A 17,185-nucleotide genomic window follows, 5' to 3' on the forward strand; every position below is an offset into this window, starting at 1 on the left:
CCTATTGCGCAACCTGTGAAGCTCTGGTGAACTCTATGCCCAAAAGGGTTAAGGCAGTGCTGGGAAATAATGGTGGCCACACAAAATATTGACACTTTGTGCCCAATTTGGACATTGACACTTAGGAGTGCATTCACTTTTGTTGCCAGAGGTTTAGATATTAATGGCTGTGTTTTGTGTTATTTTTAGGGGACAGCATATTTACACTGTTATACAAGCTGTATAGTCACCGCTTTACATTGAAGCCAAGTGTCATTTCTTCAGTGTTGTTGCTTCCTGAAGAAGGATGCTGGACAGTGATATTAGAATGAACCGTGGAGGCGGTGTGGAAATGAACTTGATGGCGTTCCCTGTGGCAATGATGGTAAGTACCCATTTGTCCGTGGTGATTGTTGTCCATAATAGTAAGTGGGTCAAGAGTCACATTAAGGATACTGAAAGAAGGTTGGTATGGGCAAGTAGAGGTGGGTATAATCTATTTTTGCTTTTTATCCTGTCAGTGAAAGGACTGTTTTGTCCGTTGGCGCTGAAAGGTATTCTTAGGTATTAAGACGAGGATGCTTGGGCAGAGTACCTATTCCTGTCATAGTATAGTTTAGGTTGGTAGTACTGGTGAGAGTGGACGGTGCCATTGGGGCGGTGTGGTTTATAGTACGGTAGAGTATTATATGACCATGCTATTTTCTTTAATTTTTGCAGGTTTTCTAGGATGTCATCTGTCTTATAATCAAAGAGGCCTGAGCCACTGAAAGGTAAGTCTTCTATTCGGAGCCAAACATCATCAGGAATTTGGGCAGACCAGAGCCATGCATACCTCCGTAGGGCATTAGAATCCGAGTCAGGTGTAGGCAAGTTAGGTGGAGACTCCTGTACCACGGAGGAGTGGGAAGAATTTGATATTGAAGAGCAAAGAGAGGGCGCTGGAGGTAGGGTAGTATCGTGGAGGCATCAATAAGAAGTGGTATGCCTTGATTTTGATTAGGCTTGCTGAGTTGGTAGCGGCATAGGTTGTGGTACTGGGGGATTAGACTGCGGTACTGAAGAGGATTGACACTTAGACTGATCCTTGTGTCTGGTATCCAAAGCCTGATTTTCAGCAGGTCTAGTTGGATCATGTGCCTGTACTGAGCATGGGTGGGAACAATGCAGCTCTTAGGTGCTGCCAACTGAGCACGGGGTGAGTCAGCATGCCATTTACAAGATTTGCACGTCGGTACTGGAGATGATGGTATTGAATCAGAATCCGATGAGGATGAGCATCTAAGATCATCCTGGTACCAGTGATGGTACTGAGGAGAAAAAGATGAATCTGAAGTGTCGTAGTCATTGCAGTAGTAATGCCTTTGACAGCGATGGTTCCAATGAGTGCTCGATATTGAGAGTGTCTATAGATGTGTTCAGAGTACTTTGGTGAATCATAGAGTCTGACCCTCTTAGCATGTCTATGCTTTTTCGACAGCTCTCTAGAGACAAAGGACCCAATAGGTGTCATGGGTCTGTCATCATCATCATCATCTTGTTCCGTTAGATGTCTTTCCTTTCTCGACCTCCTCCTGGGAGGAGAGGACTGAGGAACTGGTAGAGTCATGATTGCTAGGTGAAACAGAGTGAACAGTAGAGACTGGGCTTGAATGCAGTGATGTATGTACCAAAGTAACTTCGGCAGTGCCTGATGAAATCGGGAAATGAGTGAGAATGGGAGACTCCAGTTGGGCTGAGGGAATGGTAAGCACATCCTCCGAGGAATAAATTTGGATGGTAAGTTCTTCCCATATAGGGAAATCTGCCGCAGGTGAAGGGTGTGACTCAGAAGATTTTTTCTTTTTCTTAGGCTTAGACTGGGTAGAAGCCAGAGAAGGTTTAGCAGTAAGGGCTGCTTTAGTTGAAGATGTTGCCTTAGATGCATGTTTAGATCTTTGGGATGCCTTGGAAGGGGTCGGCGAGGCAACAGGTGCAAGGTTGGACTGGGGTCTCCACGCTAGGCATAACTTCCATAGAGGAGGCTGGAGAGACGTCTGCCAAAGGAAGGATCTCAGGTGTTGCTCTCTAAGCTTAAGTGCCTGTTTGTGAAAGCTTCTGCAGACTGAGCAAGAAAAGGTCTGGTGCAATTCCCCCAGGGAAAGCAAACAGGTTTTATGGCCGTCAGTAGCGGCGATCTTGTTAGGGCACTTGGCACACTTTTTGAAGAGGGTGTGTGCCATAAATGGCGGGAATGGGAGAAAAAAGAAACTGGGCGGAACGAGGTGGGGGCCGTAATAATATTCTCTTACAATAGATGAAAGGAAGCAATGAAGGAATAATGAAGAAATGTTATTTTTCAGGAGTCTGAAACGACAAAAGAGCAGCAGCTTGGAAGAGGAGACCTCATGCGGCGGTGGCAAAAAAGAACTGAGGTAACTCTGAGGGTGGGTGGGCCTCGTGGACTGAGGGGGCAGTGTATTGTGCAAACAGCATAAAGCTCTGAAATATTCCAGAGATCTCTGTGCAGGCGCAGACTTAACCCCTTGGTGTGCATTCACAGAGACCACAAAGAAGAAACTTGTGATTCTTCTCTGCTGTTTTAGAACTGTACAGGGAGGAACTGTTCACAATGCATTCATTCAAAAGAGCTTTTTAAATGTTTTATTTGGACATGTAGCGTGACCTATTACAGAACTGGGAAAACATAAATGCATATACTTCTATAATCTTACATTAGAAATTTTACTTCTCCTGTGTATAAGATGCGTAAGTAATTTGAGGGGATTTTAAAAGAAGTATTTTATACATTAAACAAAGATAAACCCAGATTTGTTACTGAGTGCAACAACCTCGATCTGAGCAGAATGTTACTATGGCATAATACTTCCAATCTTTTGTTACGTAAACACATGAGGCAGGTTAAAACATTTTACCTCCAAACTATGAACAGTTTTAATAAAAAATTAAGCCATGTTTCTCAAGCAAGGAACACTGCTAATTAAAACTCTCACACAATACAAATTTTGCTCTCTATAATCCAGAAGCAAGCCAACACTTGCTCCTCTACAGGCTGCTGTCTCTATGCGATCTGAGTTTTGGAAGGGGAGTTAGTTCATTTACATTCATTTGTATGTTTCAAAATGGTTACCAAATGGTTACTTTCCTCAGAAAGCAGAGGGATGAACTACATAACAATACAGTGGACTAAATGTTGCTTAGTATAGTAAATTGCACTTGAGTAGCCCATTGATGCAATGGGGATTTAGCAAGCCAACTCTTCTGTAAATTCCACTGATTTAAATTGGCCTACTCTAACTGCAACATATTATGCAGTTAGAGTAAACCTACTGGAAATCAATGGAACTTATGGAGGTGTTGACTCACTAAACCCTCACTGAGTCAATGGTTCTGCTCTAATGCAATTTATTATGCTAAGCAACACAATTTCAACTAATTTATTGGTACACAATTTATTCTTCTATTTGAAGGAATTTGGTAACCATTTTTGCAGCAGACAGATGGACTGTGATTTTGAATGTAAAAGATAAATAATAAACAATAATTATGTTCCATCAAGTCAATTTTGACTTATTCAGCAATGGTTTTATATCTTATTTCTGTTCACTAAATAATTATTAAAAAGAAAAATGTCACATACTGGATCATTGGGATTGTACTGGATGATGTACTCTATCTGGCCATTGGGACCATCATCTATGTCCGTAGCACCGTTGTTCCCAGAGAATCCTGTAAAGATGGTGGTTCCAACTGGTGTTAACTGCAACAACAAAAATGATATGCATGCTTAGAAGCTCTTGAAAGAAAGAAAGGCCACATTATTGTTTTAAATCATAATGTGATGTATCGACTTTCCAGTAATTCTACCTGTTGAATACGATGGCATTTTCTAATCCCAACTTGAACATACATTAATATTTATTACCTATTTTACTTATTGGGATATTTATATCCCACCCTATCTTTCAAGATCTTACAGCAAGTACAAACAATAAATTAGAGCAGCATGAAACAATTACGAAAACAACTCACAAAATCCAAACAGGACCCATAATCCAACAAGTAATAATTCATACTATAGTAATGAAGATTCAAAAGCTTGAGTGAATAGTCAAATTTTTAACTAGGAGCTAAAATGAGGACAATATTGGAACCTATCAAGACTCCAAAAGTTTACTCAGTTGACCTGGTTATACTAAGATTCTAAATATTGCACCCATTGCGCATTTAGCCCATCAGTTGGCTTCAATTCTAAGATTTCATTGCAAAACCAAAAAATAAGTCTATAGCCTTACACAATGAAACATGCAGCCCATTTTGGCCAATTATTTTGCAAATAAACAAGCCCTTTCATGTGATTAGCTAATGAGAGAAGCCAATACAGTTTGACAGGATCTCACAAATATAGAAACGAAATATTCTAGGTAAATCTTGCAATTGTGTTAATGCTTGATCTCTGGATACTTGCAAAGAGCTGAAATTTGTTTGAAAGGTGTCTTCAAATAGTCCAGAGAAAACAATGAAGCTGCTGCAGATTATAGGATCTGCAATTTAAAAAGGAACCTATCTGTGAAGATTCTCAGTCATCCAGGTGTGGTTATCAGGACGTTAAGTCATGGCAACTGGATTTCTTTCTTGTTAGGTTGAAATGTTTCGCTACTCATCCAAGCAGCATTTTCATTCTGAGGAGAGGTGGTAGGAGATCCCTGATATATCCTCTATGTTAGATATATCAGGGATCTCCTACCAACTCTCCTCAGACTGAAGAAGCTGCTTGGATGAATAGTGAAATGTTTCAACCTAACAAGAAAGAAGTCCAGTTGCCATGAATTAACTTTCAGACAAAAAAGAAACTGTTCCGTGCCATGATATTATGCACCTTATTGAATTTCCTGCTCTGGCTGAAGATTAACTCAATGACTCTTAAGGTCTCTCCCCACATCTATAGTTTCTATGGCCTTCCATAAACATCATGCTAACTTTTAGCTTCCCTGGGCTTCTGTGAGCTTAGCTAGATAGAATCATAGAATCATGCAAAAGTGAAGCTGGAAGGGGCCTACAAGGCCACCAAGTCCAACCCCCTGCTCAATGCAGGAATACAATCAAAGCATATCTGTCAGGTTATTATCTATGTTTTTCTTGAATGCTTCCAGTGTTGGTGCATTCACCAACTCCCAAGGTAACTGGTTCCATAGTTGTACTGCTCTAACAGTTAGGAGGTTTTTCCTGAAATTCAACCAAAATCTGGTTTCCTTTAACTTGAGCCCATTGTCATGTGTCCTGCGCTCTGGGATGATCGAGAACAGATCTTGCCCCTCCCCTTGACAGTCTTTCAAATACAGTGGTGCCTCGCTTAACGAGTGCACTGTTTAATGACGAATCTGCATAGCGACGCATTTTTTGCGATCGCTAATGCGATCGCATTGCCATGTTTAGATAGGTTAAACATCGTATTGCGATGATCAGTAAGCGTTTCGCTTACCGATCTTCGCATTGCGATGTTTAGAAAACAGCTGATCGGCGGTTCCAAAATGGCCACCGGGTGCAGAAAATGGCCACCCACAGCGTTTTCGCGCCCTGCCCTCACTTACCGGGCAGCGAAAATGGCAGCCGGATGGGGGAATCTTCGTTACCGGAGAGTTTTTCCCCAATAGGAACACATTAAACAGAGTTTAATGTGTTCCTATGGGTTCGCCCCGCATAGCGACAAATCCGGATAGCGACGTTCATTCTGGAATGGATTAATCGCTATGCAGGGCACCACTGTATTTGAAAAGTGCTATCATATCACCCCCTCAGTCTTCTTTTCTCAAGGCTAAACATACCCAGTTCTTTCAGCCTTTCCTCATAAGGCTTGGTTTGCCCCCTGATCATCCTTGTTGCCCTCCTCTGAACTTGTTGCAATTTGTTAGCATCCTTCTTGAAGTGTGGTGTCCAGAACTGGACACAATACTCAAGGTGAGGCCTAACCAGTGCTGAATAGAGGGGAACTAGTACCTCGCAGGATTTGGAAATGATACTTCTATTAATTAAGCCTAAAATAGCACTTGCCCTTTTTGTAGCCACATCACACTGTTGGCTCATATTTAGCTTGTGATCTATGACAATCCGAAGATCCTTCTCACTCATAATTTTGCTGAGATGCTGCCCAGGAAAGGAAGGGTAAGTACAGAAGGTGAGATAAATGTTCCCCTGGAAGTTTATTGTTGCAGTGAGGGTGGAGGTAGATCAATAGCAGTGAGTGAGGCAGTGAAACAGGCAGAAATAGTTTATTTCACCAGTGAAAGGCACGTCCAATACAAAGAGTCAAGGGCTAGTCCTGAATGAAGTAGCAGGGTTAGTCCTGAATGAAGTAGCCACACAGCTTATATAGTTTCTCTTAACAAAAAGGAAGAGTATAGCATCTGAAAGCAATTTACAAGTATTTCTTATCAATTGACAAGTTGCACTTAAACAACAAAGCAGCTATGGCCTTTCTGGACTTCAGTCAGGTAAATAAGAGACAAAGCAACTGATTACTGAAAAACTGCATGAGTTCTGGTGTCATCACTGAGTCAACAGTCACAAGACAATTAAGGAACAATGAGTCAATCAGCCACAAGATATTTGCTTGTTATATGTTGCTGTTTTTGTTGAACTTATGTTTGCTGTACATCTTAAATTTTTGTAAAGTGATGTTAAACATGGATAATGAACTCTGTGCTCTGGTGAAACATGAGGAAGAACAACCTTCAGAACATGGCTAAAGAGCCGGAAAAACCCACAACAACCAGCCATGAAAGCCTTCAAGAATTCTTCCACTCCTCCTTTGCCTTTGATGTGTCCATGCCTTCCGAAGCTTTTATTTCATTTTTTCTTAATGACTGCTTGTTGCCCTCCCTGTAAGCTTTTTCATTTAAATAAAAGTACACAGGAAATCACTGAAGGATATTTTGGTCCTCACAGAAGATGTTCTCTTATTTTTATTTTGAAATCTGCCTTTGTTCCTTCAACAAGCCATTAAATTCAGAACAAAGATACAACTCAATAATAGAATCAAGTCTATTTACAGCTAGTCTTGTGGGCAGAGATGAGCAGGGTTCACTACATATTTTTCCAAAAAGTCATCAGATACTGTACTTAGTGAATGTTATTTGCTTGCCACTGACCTCTGATGGGGAAACAGGATGGAACGATAAAGTTGGCTTTCTCTCTCCTCGGTTCAAATTAATTGCTTTCATAAATCTATCCCCAAGGAGATAACTATTGTATCATCTTCACACAAGGTGATTAGTTCAAATATCAGTTGCAGGAATATTTCAAAAAGAGTTGGGAACACATTTATCTCAAACATGACTGCTCTTGAACAATCTGCAGAAACAGATTTATTTGTCATTTTACTGTATTTCATTAAGTAATATTTTCCAATGTCTTTTTCTCTTGAAATTCTCATGAAACTTCAGTAGGCTTGGGAAAGGATAACAAACGTAAGAATGGGGGACATTCCTACAATGCTAGTAATAGCTCACTTTCAGATGTCTGAATGTCTACAAAAAATAGGAAAGGGACAAAGAGAGAGACTGGCAACATCCTCTGCTCTGGGAAGACGGTGGGAAGCTGAAGGTGCAGTAGACCCAACTGTTGCTTCGACAACCTGGCATAGCCAGCTGATCAGTTCATGAAAGGAAGAAGACAAATGGATGAAGGGGTCTTGTTTAGTAGACAATCATTCCTCATCCTGGGTTTCCAGAAAAGAAAGGAGGAAATAAGAAATGCCAAGGAACTCTAGCTATTCTATTATCTGAAACAAACGGCTTTTTAAAAGGGATTTCCCATGGTTAGTTTTTGGGGACACAGCTTAAAAACTAGAAACTAACAGTGTGTGTATTTTGAGGAACTGTTTCCCATCTTTGGAGATGTAAGGTTCTCGGGCAAGCCCTAAATTAATATTATAACAAACGTTTTTCCATTAGTGTTACAGCCCAGAATTGTGTTTTCCATGGCTGGAGGCAATTTCACTGTTCACTGTGAAGTCGCTCAGTCTGGCCATAGGCAGACAGATGTCATGCTGGACATCATAAGGAAAGTTCAAAATCATTTACAAACAGTGAAATCTTTAGTGTAATACTATTTACAAGGGAGTCATTGGACCAAAGGGCACTTCTCTTAACCTTATAGTCCAGTCCCTTAGTCACACCTACTGTAAGTGGTTCCACCTTAGCTCTGGTGACACTAATCTTCAAGCACACATAAAAAGGGGAATGACTTCCAGCATAATCCTTCCTTCTTTCGGGTCCTGGTCCATCTGGTGCAATCTTTTAAACTCTCTCTGATACCTCCACTTTCTCAGTTGAGTCCTTGTAGTTGGGGTCTCCCTGGGTATGCTGGCAGGTTTTCCTTTTGACCCACAGTAGGCTAATATCCTTTGGACATAAACTAAAGTGCTTGACTGTTGTTACCTCAAGGAGTGTTACGTTCAGTTGGGGAAGGCGCACCAATTAAAGAGAATCCAGCAAAGCAGGAGTAGACTGATGGACTGCCAACTCTACTTACCCACTCTAAGGCATTAGCCTGCTTTTCAGCTCCAGTCTCCTGCTGTCTCCACTGAACTCTCCATGACTACCTCAGTCCTTCACATGCTCTCTTTGTCCATTTCTCTCCTTGTCTTCCTTGCAGGCTCCCCAAACCTCCAATAGCTTCCTCTTTTACAGCCTGGGCTGGGGTAACTGTTAATCCATCCAGAACTAACCAGCCTCAGAATTCAAAGTAAGCCCTACCTCTCTGCCAAGTGTTCTATTTTCCCTCTCTGTTAGAAGTCTGTTACTTGTTGTCTGTTTGTTAATTTGTTGTTTGATGTTCACAACTATAAGTTATGAAGCATTTTAATTTTTTTCTACCATTAATGCCTCAGAGTGAGTTACTGAGACTATAAGTGCCAGTTAATGAGATAAGGGGTGGACAATTGAAGAAGTGGAAGCTATTCTCCTCTGAGAATCTCTGTAGTTCTGCTGTCTATCAAAAGGAGAATTTTAGCCAAAAATTCAAAACACAGCAATAGTAATAACACCACCATCACCATATTGATTATCTATTAAAACTATATACATTTTGGAAGTCACTCCATCTGACAATCTCATGATAAGCATGATCAGCATCTCAGAAGTTGCTAGTGGCCTCAGTATTTGCATCCATACTTCTGATATATCAATAAAATGGACAGTTTTGTACAATTGCATCCAGGTATATTAGGTCTGTCCTAGTTGTTCCATTAACTATTTACTTTTGAAAAGCAGGCTTATGGATGTCTTTTAATCTGTATATCACCCTTTATTTTTCTAAATGGCTAGAATGTTTGAATTTGTCATTTTCAAAAAATTAATCGTGATATCTCTAGTAGTAAATGTTTTGCCATTTTTTTCCTACAGCAACATTAATGTTTTTGAAGTGATTCTCAACCTTAAAACTTGTTTTTGACCCTTATCAGAACAGAAGACTCCATATGACATCTAACCATGGATATATGTATGTCAAGCCATGGCTGTTTCAACTGTTTAGCTTAATAGTTAAATTTCAAATGTGGTTTACCCACAGTATTGTACAGAAGAGATACTCTCAGATAGGAGTATTTTTGCATTAACTCTTAGCTTGTTGTAGCAATAGAAACTTGTAAACATGTTTGACCATTTTTTGTTTGTTTCTGAAAATGAGATTTGTAGCCCCTGAAAGTGTCTCCCACTTTCTTAGCTCTAACATAATCTGTTGAAATAAACTTTGTAGGTCAATTTTATAATTTGGATCAATGTGGATGAGGAGGTTTGAATTCCTAAATATTATATAGTTTTGGCTCAGTGAATATGTTTTTGATTTTACTAAGCAGTAATTGATCTTGCTTTGTCATATCCAAACACTCAATACTTTACTTAGGCTCCACTACATGGTCACTGTCACATACGGCTCTGATGGTACCTGTCTGTCATGGGTTTGGAGGGAAAGTTCCATCCTATGGGGAGTGGAAGGCGGGACATCAGGGGGGAGGAGCTGTACTGTATATATATTTGGAGCGGGTGTGCAGAAGTGGAGTTGGAGTCTGTGGGTCAGACTGTGGGTCAGACTGGGTACAACTGTTCGTCAGATAGTACATACCTGATAGGTTCAGGTTTCTATCTAGGTAGCCAGAACTGATAGGTTCAGGGTCTGTGCGTTACCTTAAAGTGTTCCGTGGGAACCAATCTGTTGTATGTGTATGATTGGGACTATACCAAGTTCCAGTATCCTATTTACCTGATCCTTTTATTTACCCTGTTTGTTGTTTCAATAAACCTTGTTCTTTTGTTTATTAAAATCCATTCCTGGTCTGGGTGACTTAGTAGAGCGAATGGTTGGTGGCAGCATAACTACAGGGTGGGATACTCCAGTAGGTCTGGGGTTGCCACAGTCACCTACAGCAGGATTTGCTCCGCTTATAAAATGGATGAATCCCAATGATTTTTTACTGATCAAATAATGCACAGGCTGATTCAAATTGGTCCCACCCTTTCCTTCCCAATGTGGCTGTATATATTTTCCCCATGTTGTTAAACTTTAACATAGTTTGTGTTCACTCTCTGTGATGTGTTTCTTGCATAAAGATAAGATCTGGCTATTCTTTACTCATTATTTACAAAGCACCTTTTCTTTTAATTAATTCCATACTATCTGACCCTTACAGACAGATAGCACCCTTGGGAACATAGGGGAAATGAAAGCAAAATACCTAACAATCAAACCTTGATTGTTAGCAATAATTATTCAGGCAAAGCTTAAAACCATTCAGGTAATTAAAAAAAATAGAATGCTGAAATAGGCAAAAGAAGGGATTTTAAAAGTCTGTTGCAGTATCTATGGCCTTACATCTTGTAAAGTATAAATGCAGTTGTATTAGTCTCTCAGAATTGCTGCTTCAAGCATAACCAAGAATTCATTTAACAATGGATTCACTTCTTCCTTGAAGCTTTATTTCATTCCCCCCTATTTTTAAAAATCATTCAGGGGCTGCCAGTTTCCTATCTCATCTTCACCTTCACTGTGATCTTGTCCTTCCCACATTACTATGTTTTGTTTTGACTCTGATTTTGTTGGGTTTAAATTTGCTCTGACTGCAGGGAGAGACTCCAGGTTAGGTCAGGCAGCCATCTCATATTAAATTTTTTTAAAAAAAAACTTCCAGTTCATAATTGTGAGATATTTTGCTTCTGTATCCACAAAAGGATATCCTGTAGACTCATCCTGACTGCTGCCGTTGGTGTTGCAACATATAGGCTGCCATTTGCTATGAAAACCTTGGCATCCTTTTTTCCTGGTGGAAATGCTGGCATAATATTGTGCAGCAATACTGGACCATTTCCTGGTTTTTTGAATCATGGACACAGAAACACACTATCCCACATTCATGAAGGTAAAGATAAAAGTTCTCCTTGACATTTAGTCAGTCGAGTCTGACTCTAGGGGGCGGTGCTCATCCCCGTTTCCAAGCCATAGAGCCAGTGTTTGTCCGAAGACAGTTTCCGTTGTCACGTGCCAGCGCGGCTATACACGGAATGCTGTTTACCTTCCCACCAAGGTGGTACCTATTTATCTACTCGCATTTGAATGCTTTCGAACTGCTAAGCTGGCAAGGAGATGGGACAAAGCGATGGGAGCTCACTCCGTCGCGTGGATTCGATCTTACGACCTCTGGTCTTCTGACCCTGCAGTACACAAAGGCTTCTGCAGTTTAGCCCGCATCGCCACCACGTCCCCTTCACATTCATGAAACAGTGTTTTTTTTAAATCTGAATTTTCTGGCTTTTAAAAGAAGTTTAGGTATATGTATATATACACAACACACAAATTCCAACAGAAACTTCCCTAATGTAGAACCCCCCAGTGTTAGAGGATCCCAGAAGATGCACATGGTCTCTACTATAGTGACTGGAGGACAGAAGCAAGAACAGCTGGGATGTGGCTGTTGTCCCTCTGTGCCAAAATATTTTGAAGGGCTGTTTTTGGACTTAATGAAATGGTGAAGCAAAGGTATAAGTGCAAGGTATACAATGGAGAAACATATACAGCGGTGCCTCAACTTATGAACATCCCTACTTATGACCATTTCAAGTTACAACCAGCTCCGGCCGCAACATTTTGTTTCTACTTGTGACCAGAGCTTCCACCTATGAACAGAAAAAGGCAGGGGAAAAGGCAGTAAATTCAAATTTCTAACTGTAGGTGGCGACAAGGCTGCTTCTTTGTAGCTCTTTCACCCCAGCAGTTAGAGAAGGTGTGTCAGAGGAGGGTTGGGACTGCCTCCTTCTGCTTCTGACTGAGTGTGTGTGTGTGTGTGTGTGTGTGTGTGTGTGTGTTTGCAGGGAGGCTTCAGGCTGCCTGGTAAGGTAAGTTGCTGTTTTCTGCTGCGGAGTTATGTTTCTGTGATGTGATGGGTCTTGGGGGGTTTGTTTGTTTTTTGGTTTTCCCCCATTTCCGATGGGACTTGGGGGTTTTTGTTGCTTTTTGAAGTGTTTTTTTCACATTTCTGATGGGTCTTAGGGGGTTTGTTTGTTTTATGGCTTTCCCCCCATTTCCAATGGGTCTTGTAGGGTTGGTTGCTTTTTTGGGATTCCCCATTTCTGATGGGTCTTGTGCGGTTTGTTTGTTTTTTTTGTTTCCTCCCATTTCCCAAGGGTCTTGGGGGGGTTGGTTGCTTTTGGGGTTTTCCCCCCATTTCCGATGGGTCTTGCATGCTTCCCTTGCTTTTTCCTTCATTTTCTTTGCATTTCCGATTTGCCCTTTTTGTTCTCTGTGCATTTCCAATGGATCTTGCACACTTGATTGCTTTTCTCTCCTCCCCCCCCCCTTTGGCCAGAAGGGATTAATCAAATTTTCAATTAGTCTTGCAGTGATTTTTTGGTGATTTTTTTCTTCAGCCAGAAGGGATTAATTGCATTTCAATGCATTCCTATGGGAAATGGTGCTTCGACATATGAACATTTCAAGTTATGTCCATCTTCTGGAATGGATTATGGTTGTAAATCGAGGCAGCACTGTACACTCTTTAACCACTCAGATACACTAATGTTGCCATGACTGCTCTGCGGAATGCTGACCAGAAAGTGACCTTCCAAATTCTAAAACCTGTCTGTGGAGTAGGTTACCTGAGCAAGAAAAGCTAGTAACAGGAGGAAGAAAAGCTGTGTCAGATGTAAAAACTCTACAAATATGTTGTTTGCATGTTTTCCAAAAGATGTCCCCTCATCTTTTGAAATAAAAAAATTGCAGTTAGTAAAGATTGTCACTAGAAACCAAGGTCAAAATCATCCATACTATGTGAAAGAAAGACAGTGAAGAAAGACATAGGCAAAAATCAACTCATTTGAACTGGAGTGTTGGAGGTGAGCCTTACAGATATCACAGACAACCAGAAGGGCAGATAAGTAGGTGCGAAGCAAGTCAAGTGTGAACTCCCACTAGTACAAGAATGGAAAATAAAGGCTATCCTATATGCACATATAATGAGAATTCAGAGCTGACCAAGAAAAACAATATTGCTAAGAAAGGGGTAGGGTAGTAGGAAGAGAGGAAGATCTAATATGAGACAGATTGTCTCAATAAAGGAAGCCATAGCTGTCATTTTGCAACGCCTGAACATAACTCACTGGAAAAGAGAATACTGCTAGGAAAAGGGGTTTATATCATTATCAGTATTCCTAATGGGGGATTTTTAATGGGTAGGGAGTGTTTGGGAATTTTTTATATGTGTGTATTTGGGACTGGTCTCTGGGTGTCTGTGTGAATTTCGTTGTATGGGTATACTATGTATATACTTACAATGACAATAAATTTTATTTGAATTGATCATTAACATGTCTTGTTAATGCTATGACATCTTGGAGGTCATTGTCATCACACATCAGAAGTGATTTGATGGCACATACCATCTTTGATGTCTCTTTTTAAGAATTACCAAACAATTGTATACTGACAAGGTGTATAGAATCAAGTAAAGTAATTCTCAGCGACAAAGCAAAACAAACAAACAAACAAAAAACACAGTAATTTCACAGTCTAAATAAATAGGCATATAAATATTTGTTCTCTATTCTTTTTTAAAATATACAGTGGTGCCTCGCATAGCGATGTTAATTGGTTCAAAAAAAACATCGCTATGTGAAACCATCGCTATGCGAAACACCATTTCTCATAGGAATGCATTGGAAACCGGTTAATCCGTTCCAATTGGAACGGATTGCCGTTGTTAAGCGAAAAAACCCATAGGAAACATCGCTAAGAGAAACAATGTATCCTCCATTGGAATGTATTGAAGCTGACTCAATACATTTCAAGGGCTTTGCGAAGTCAATTTTTACAATTTTAAATGTGTCATAAAAGGGTCAAAAATGGTTTTAAATGCTTGGATTAGCTTCTGCACCCTCTAAAACGGATGCAAAAGTTAATTTGGCTTTGTTCTGACTTTTCGTTAATTTTTTCTGAATTTTTTCCCCCCAACTTTTGACAGCTGTCAAAATCTGACAGCTCCATTATTTCCTATGGGGGAAGAAAAAATTCACAAAAAATTAATGAAGACTCAGCAACTGTTCGAAATTCTTGGGTTCGTTAGAGGACCCCCTAAGTCGTGTGCAAACCTGATTTGGCTTTGATCTGAACTTTCATTAATTTTTTTGTGAATTGTTTTCTCCCCCATAGGAAAGCATAGAGCTGTCAGATTTTGACAGGTCCATTGGTTCCTATGGGCCAAAAAAAAAAAAAATTCACGAAAAATTAACGAAAAGTCAGATCAAAGCCAAATCAGGTTTGCACATGACTTAAGGGGTCCTCTAACGAATCCAAGCATTTAGAACTGTTTTTGACCCTTCTAAGACACTTTTTAATTGAAAAAAAAACATCATTAAGTGAAGCAGGGGACCTAAAATCGCATTCGTTATGCGAAGCATGGTCCCAAACTTCGCTAAGCGAAAATCGCCCATAGGAAACATCGTTATGCGATGCATATTATTTTCTAAAAAAACACATCGTTATGCGAATTCATCGCTAAACGAGGCAATCGTTAAGCGAGGCACCACTGTATTTAAAAATATTTTTACAACCAGACACAGAATTCCTTTGCAAGTACAAATCCCTATTTACCCAGGAAAGAGTTAAACATTCAATTGGATTCTGATTGACAGGCTCAAAAGTTCAGATTGCCCCAGATCTGGAGCTGATTTCTCACTTGAAAAGAAGCCTAGTCTAATAAATCCTGAAATAATGTTTACTGAAAGCACTCAGGACTGGGACAAACGCAATTACTTTTTGCTTTTGTAATGCAGAAATGTTTTTAATATGCCTTACAAAATTCTTTGCTAATCCCCTGGTGTTAATGGCAGAATGTCCCCCTTTCTGGAGGACTGTCAGTTCATTACTCTCTTTAGAGGAAGTTTGTTGTGTGGTGTTTATTTCAACTTTTTAAAGAAAATCTGTATTTTGACTGTTTCTGTGACCTTTAATTTGTCCTAAGCATTCCAAATGTCTCCCTTCCCTGCTCACAAAGCTGTAACAATGTATCTACTACAATGTATCTAGTAAGCCTGTTCCACACAAGCTCAGTGTAATAAGAAATCACTGTTTCATCCTTTCGAAAGGTCTTTTTTTGAGGGCCAGTATTTCGGCTCCTACTGCCTGGGATTCATTCCACTATTTTTTTAAGCAAATGGAGCCAACCATTCTCTTTCAAGATTGTTCGTTTCTATTTATATGAGCTATTCCGAATCTGGGGATGTTTAGGGTCACCTGTTTCTTAACAGGAGGTAAAAGTGTTTTACTTTTAAAAAATTATAACTGGAAAACTCATTGTATGAACTTCCCTAAATGTAGCACAGAGCAAGACCAGACTGTCTGCTACTACTCTGCCAAATTTCCAAGTTTTAATTCCCTCCTCCATATGATCAGAAATGCCTTATAGAACGTTGATTTGCTGTTCCAGAAGAAGATAATGAAATACCTCAGTCCTTCACTAGCACAGCATCAAGACACCTTGATGAATGATTGGAGGACTGGGGGCGGACTGTTTCTCTTTCCTTTCCAAAAGCCAACAGAACATGTTGTTCTATCTAATGTGTGTCAAGCAGGCTTTCTCCCATCAACTTTAAGAAAATTTTGCATCACTCTCTCCACATTTCTAGAACAAAAACAAAAGGCTGGCTTGACAATGGCAAGTTATGTAGTTAGTGCCATCAAGCTGACATTACTGGGAAGATAAAATATTCTCTGGAAATGTCAGCTTTCATAGTAGTAAGTAATTTCCCAGTCCCACGTATAATATTCTTAGGGATCAGAAGAGACTTTACAACCTAAACCTTCCTCCCAGGGAAAGTGAAAATTGCTAGGTGGAAAAACTACAGCTGCACAAAGGGACTCTCTTTAAGTGCATGTTAGAAAATCACATTATCAGTGTGAAGGAGGGAAATTGCACTGCTCCCAGCAGTGTGAAAGTTGACAAAATTCAGGGAGCTTTCTACGTGCTGAATCTAGGGATGTAAAGAAATCTCACCACTGCTGAGATGTTTGTTGAGATTTGCTATCTCAGTAAGGCAAGGGAACACCTCAATAATTTCCTAGTTTCCTTGAATACTCGCCACCAACATGAACCTGGATCATTTCCCCCATTGTGGTTTCTGCAATTTGCGCAAAATAGATTTTGAACAAAACTTCTGTCTTGACACAAAATGAATGATGAAAATAGGTATAAACACACAACAAGCACAACGGGGCAGGCTCATTAATCTCAAAGATCCAAATAAACTATGTAGCACTTTTAATGCAAGGCAACATTCACCAGAGTTTTCATTTTATAGTGATACTTACAAATTCCTTTGTCTTCCTACTGTCTTTGAGACAAAGTGGAGAATTATGTCATTTTATGCTGGCTTTCTTGAAAGAGTGGTGTTTTTTGGGTTTTTGTTTTTTTATTTTGTTTTTCTGGTTTACTATGGATCATGTGGATCATGTCAGGATCATCATTCCTAGTTATTAAACTCAATAATAATCTTAGAACTGCAGAGCTGGAAGGGACTCTATGGATTATCAATTCCAGCCCCTGTCAAGGAGGCACAGTGAGGAATTGAACTCCCAGCCTCTGGCACTGCAGCCAGATGCCTAAGCCACTGAGCTATCCAGCAGCTGAATCAGATACCTTTAAGACATTGTTCTCTCGATCAAA

General features: G+C 40.1%; 1 protein-coding gene across 8 annotated transcripts in view; it reads right to left on the reverse strand.

Annotated features, from left to right (window-relative positions):
- Positions 1-17,185, reverse strand: part of PCDH15 (protocadherin related 15) — a 979,840-nt gene that overhangs the window by 331,567 nt on the left and 631,088 nt on the right. For all 8 annotated transcript variants that reach the window (XM_072995260.2, XM_072995261.2, XM_072995259.2 and 5 more), the window contains one exon: positions 3,620-3,739. In XM_072995260.2, coding sequence (XP_072851361.2) covers positions 3,620-3,739 — 120 coding nt within the window. The remainder of the gene's footprint in view (positions 1-3,619; positions 3,740-17,185) is intronic.

Source organism: Pogona vitticeps, chromosome 3, assembly GCF_051106095.1.
Source record: "Pogona vitticeps strain Pit_001003342236 chromosome 3, PviZW2.1, whole genome shotgun sequence".
Classification (NCBI taxonomy): Eukaryota; Metazoa; Chordata; class Lepidosauria; order Squamata; family Agamidae; genus Pogona; species Pogona vitticeps.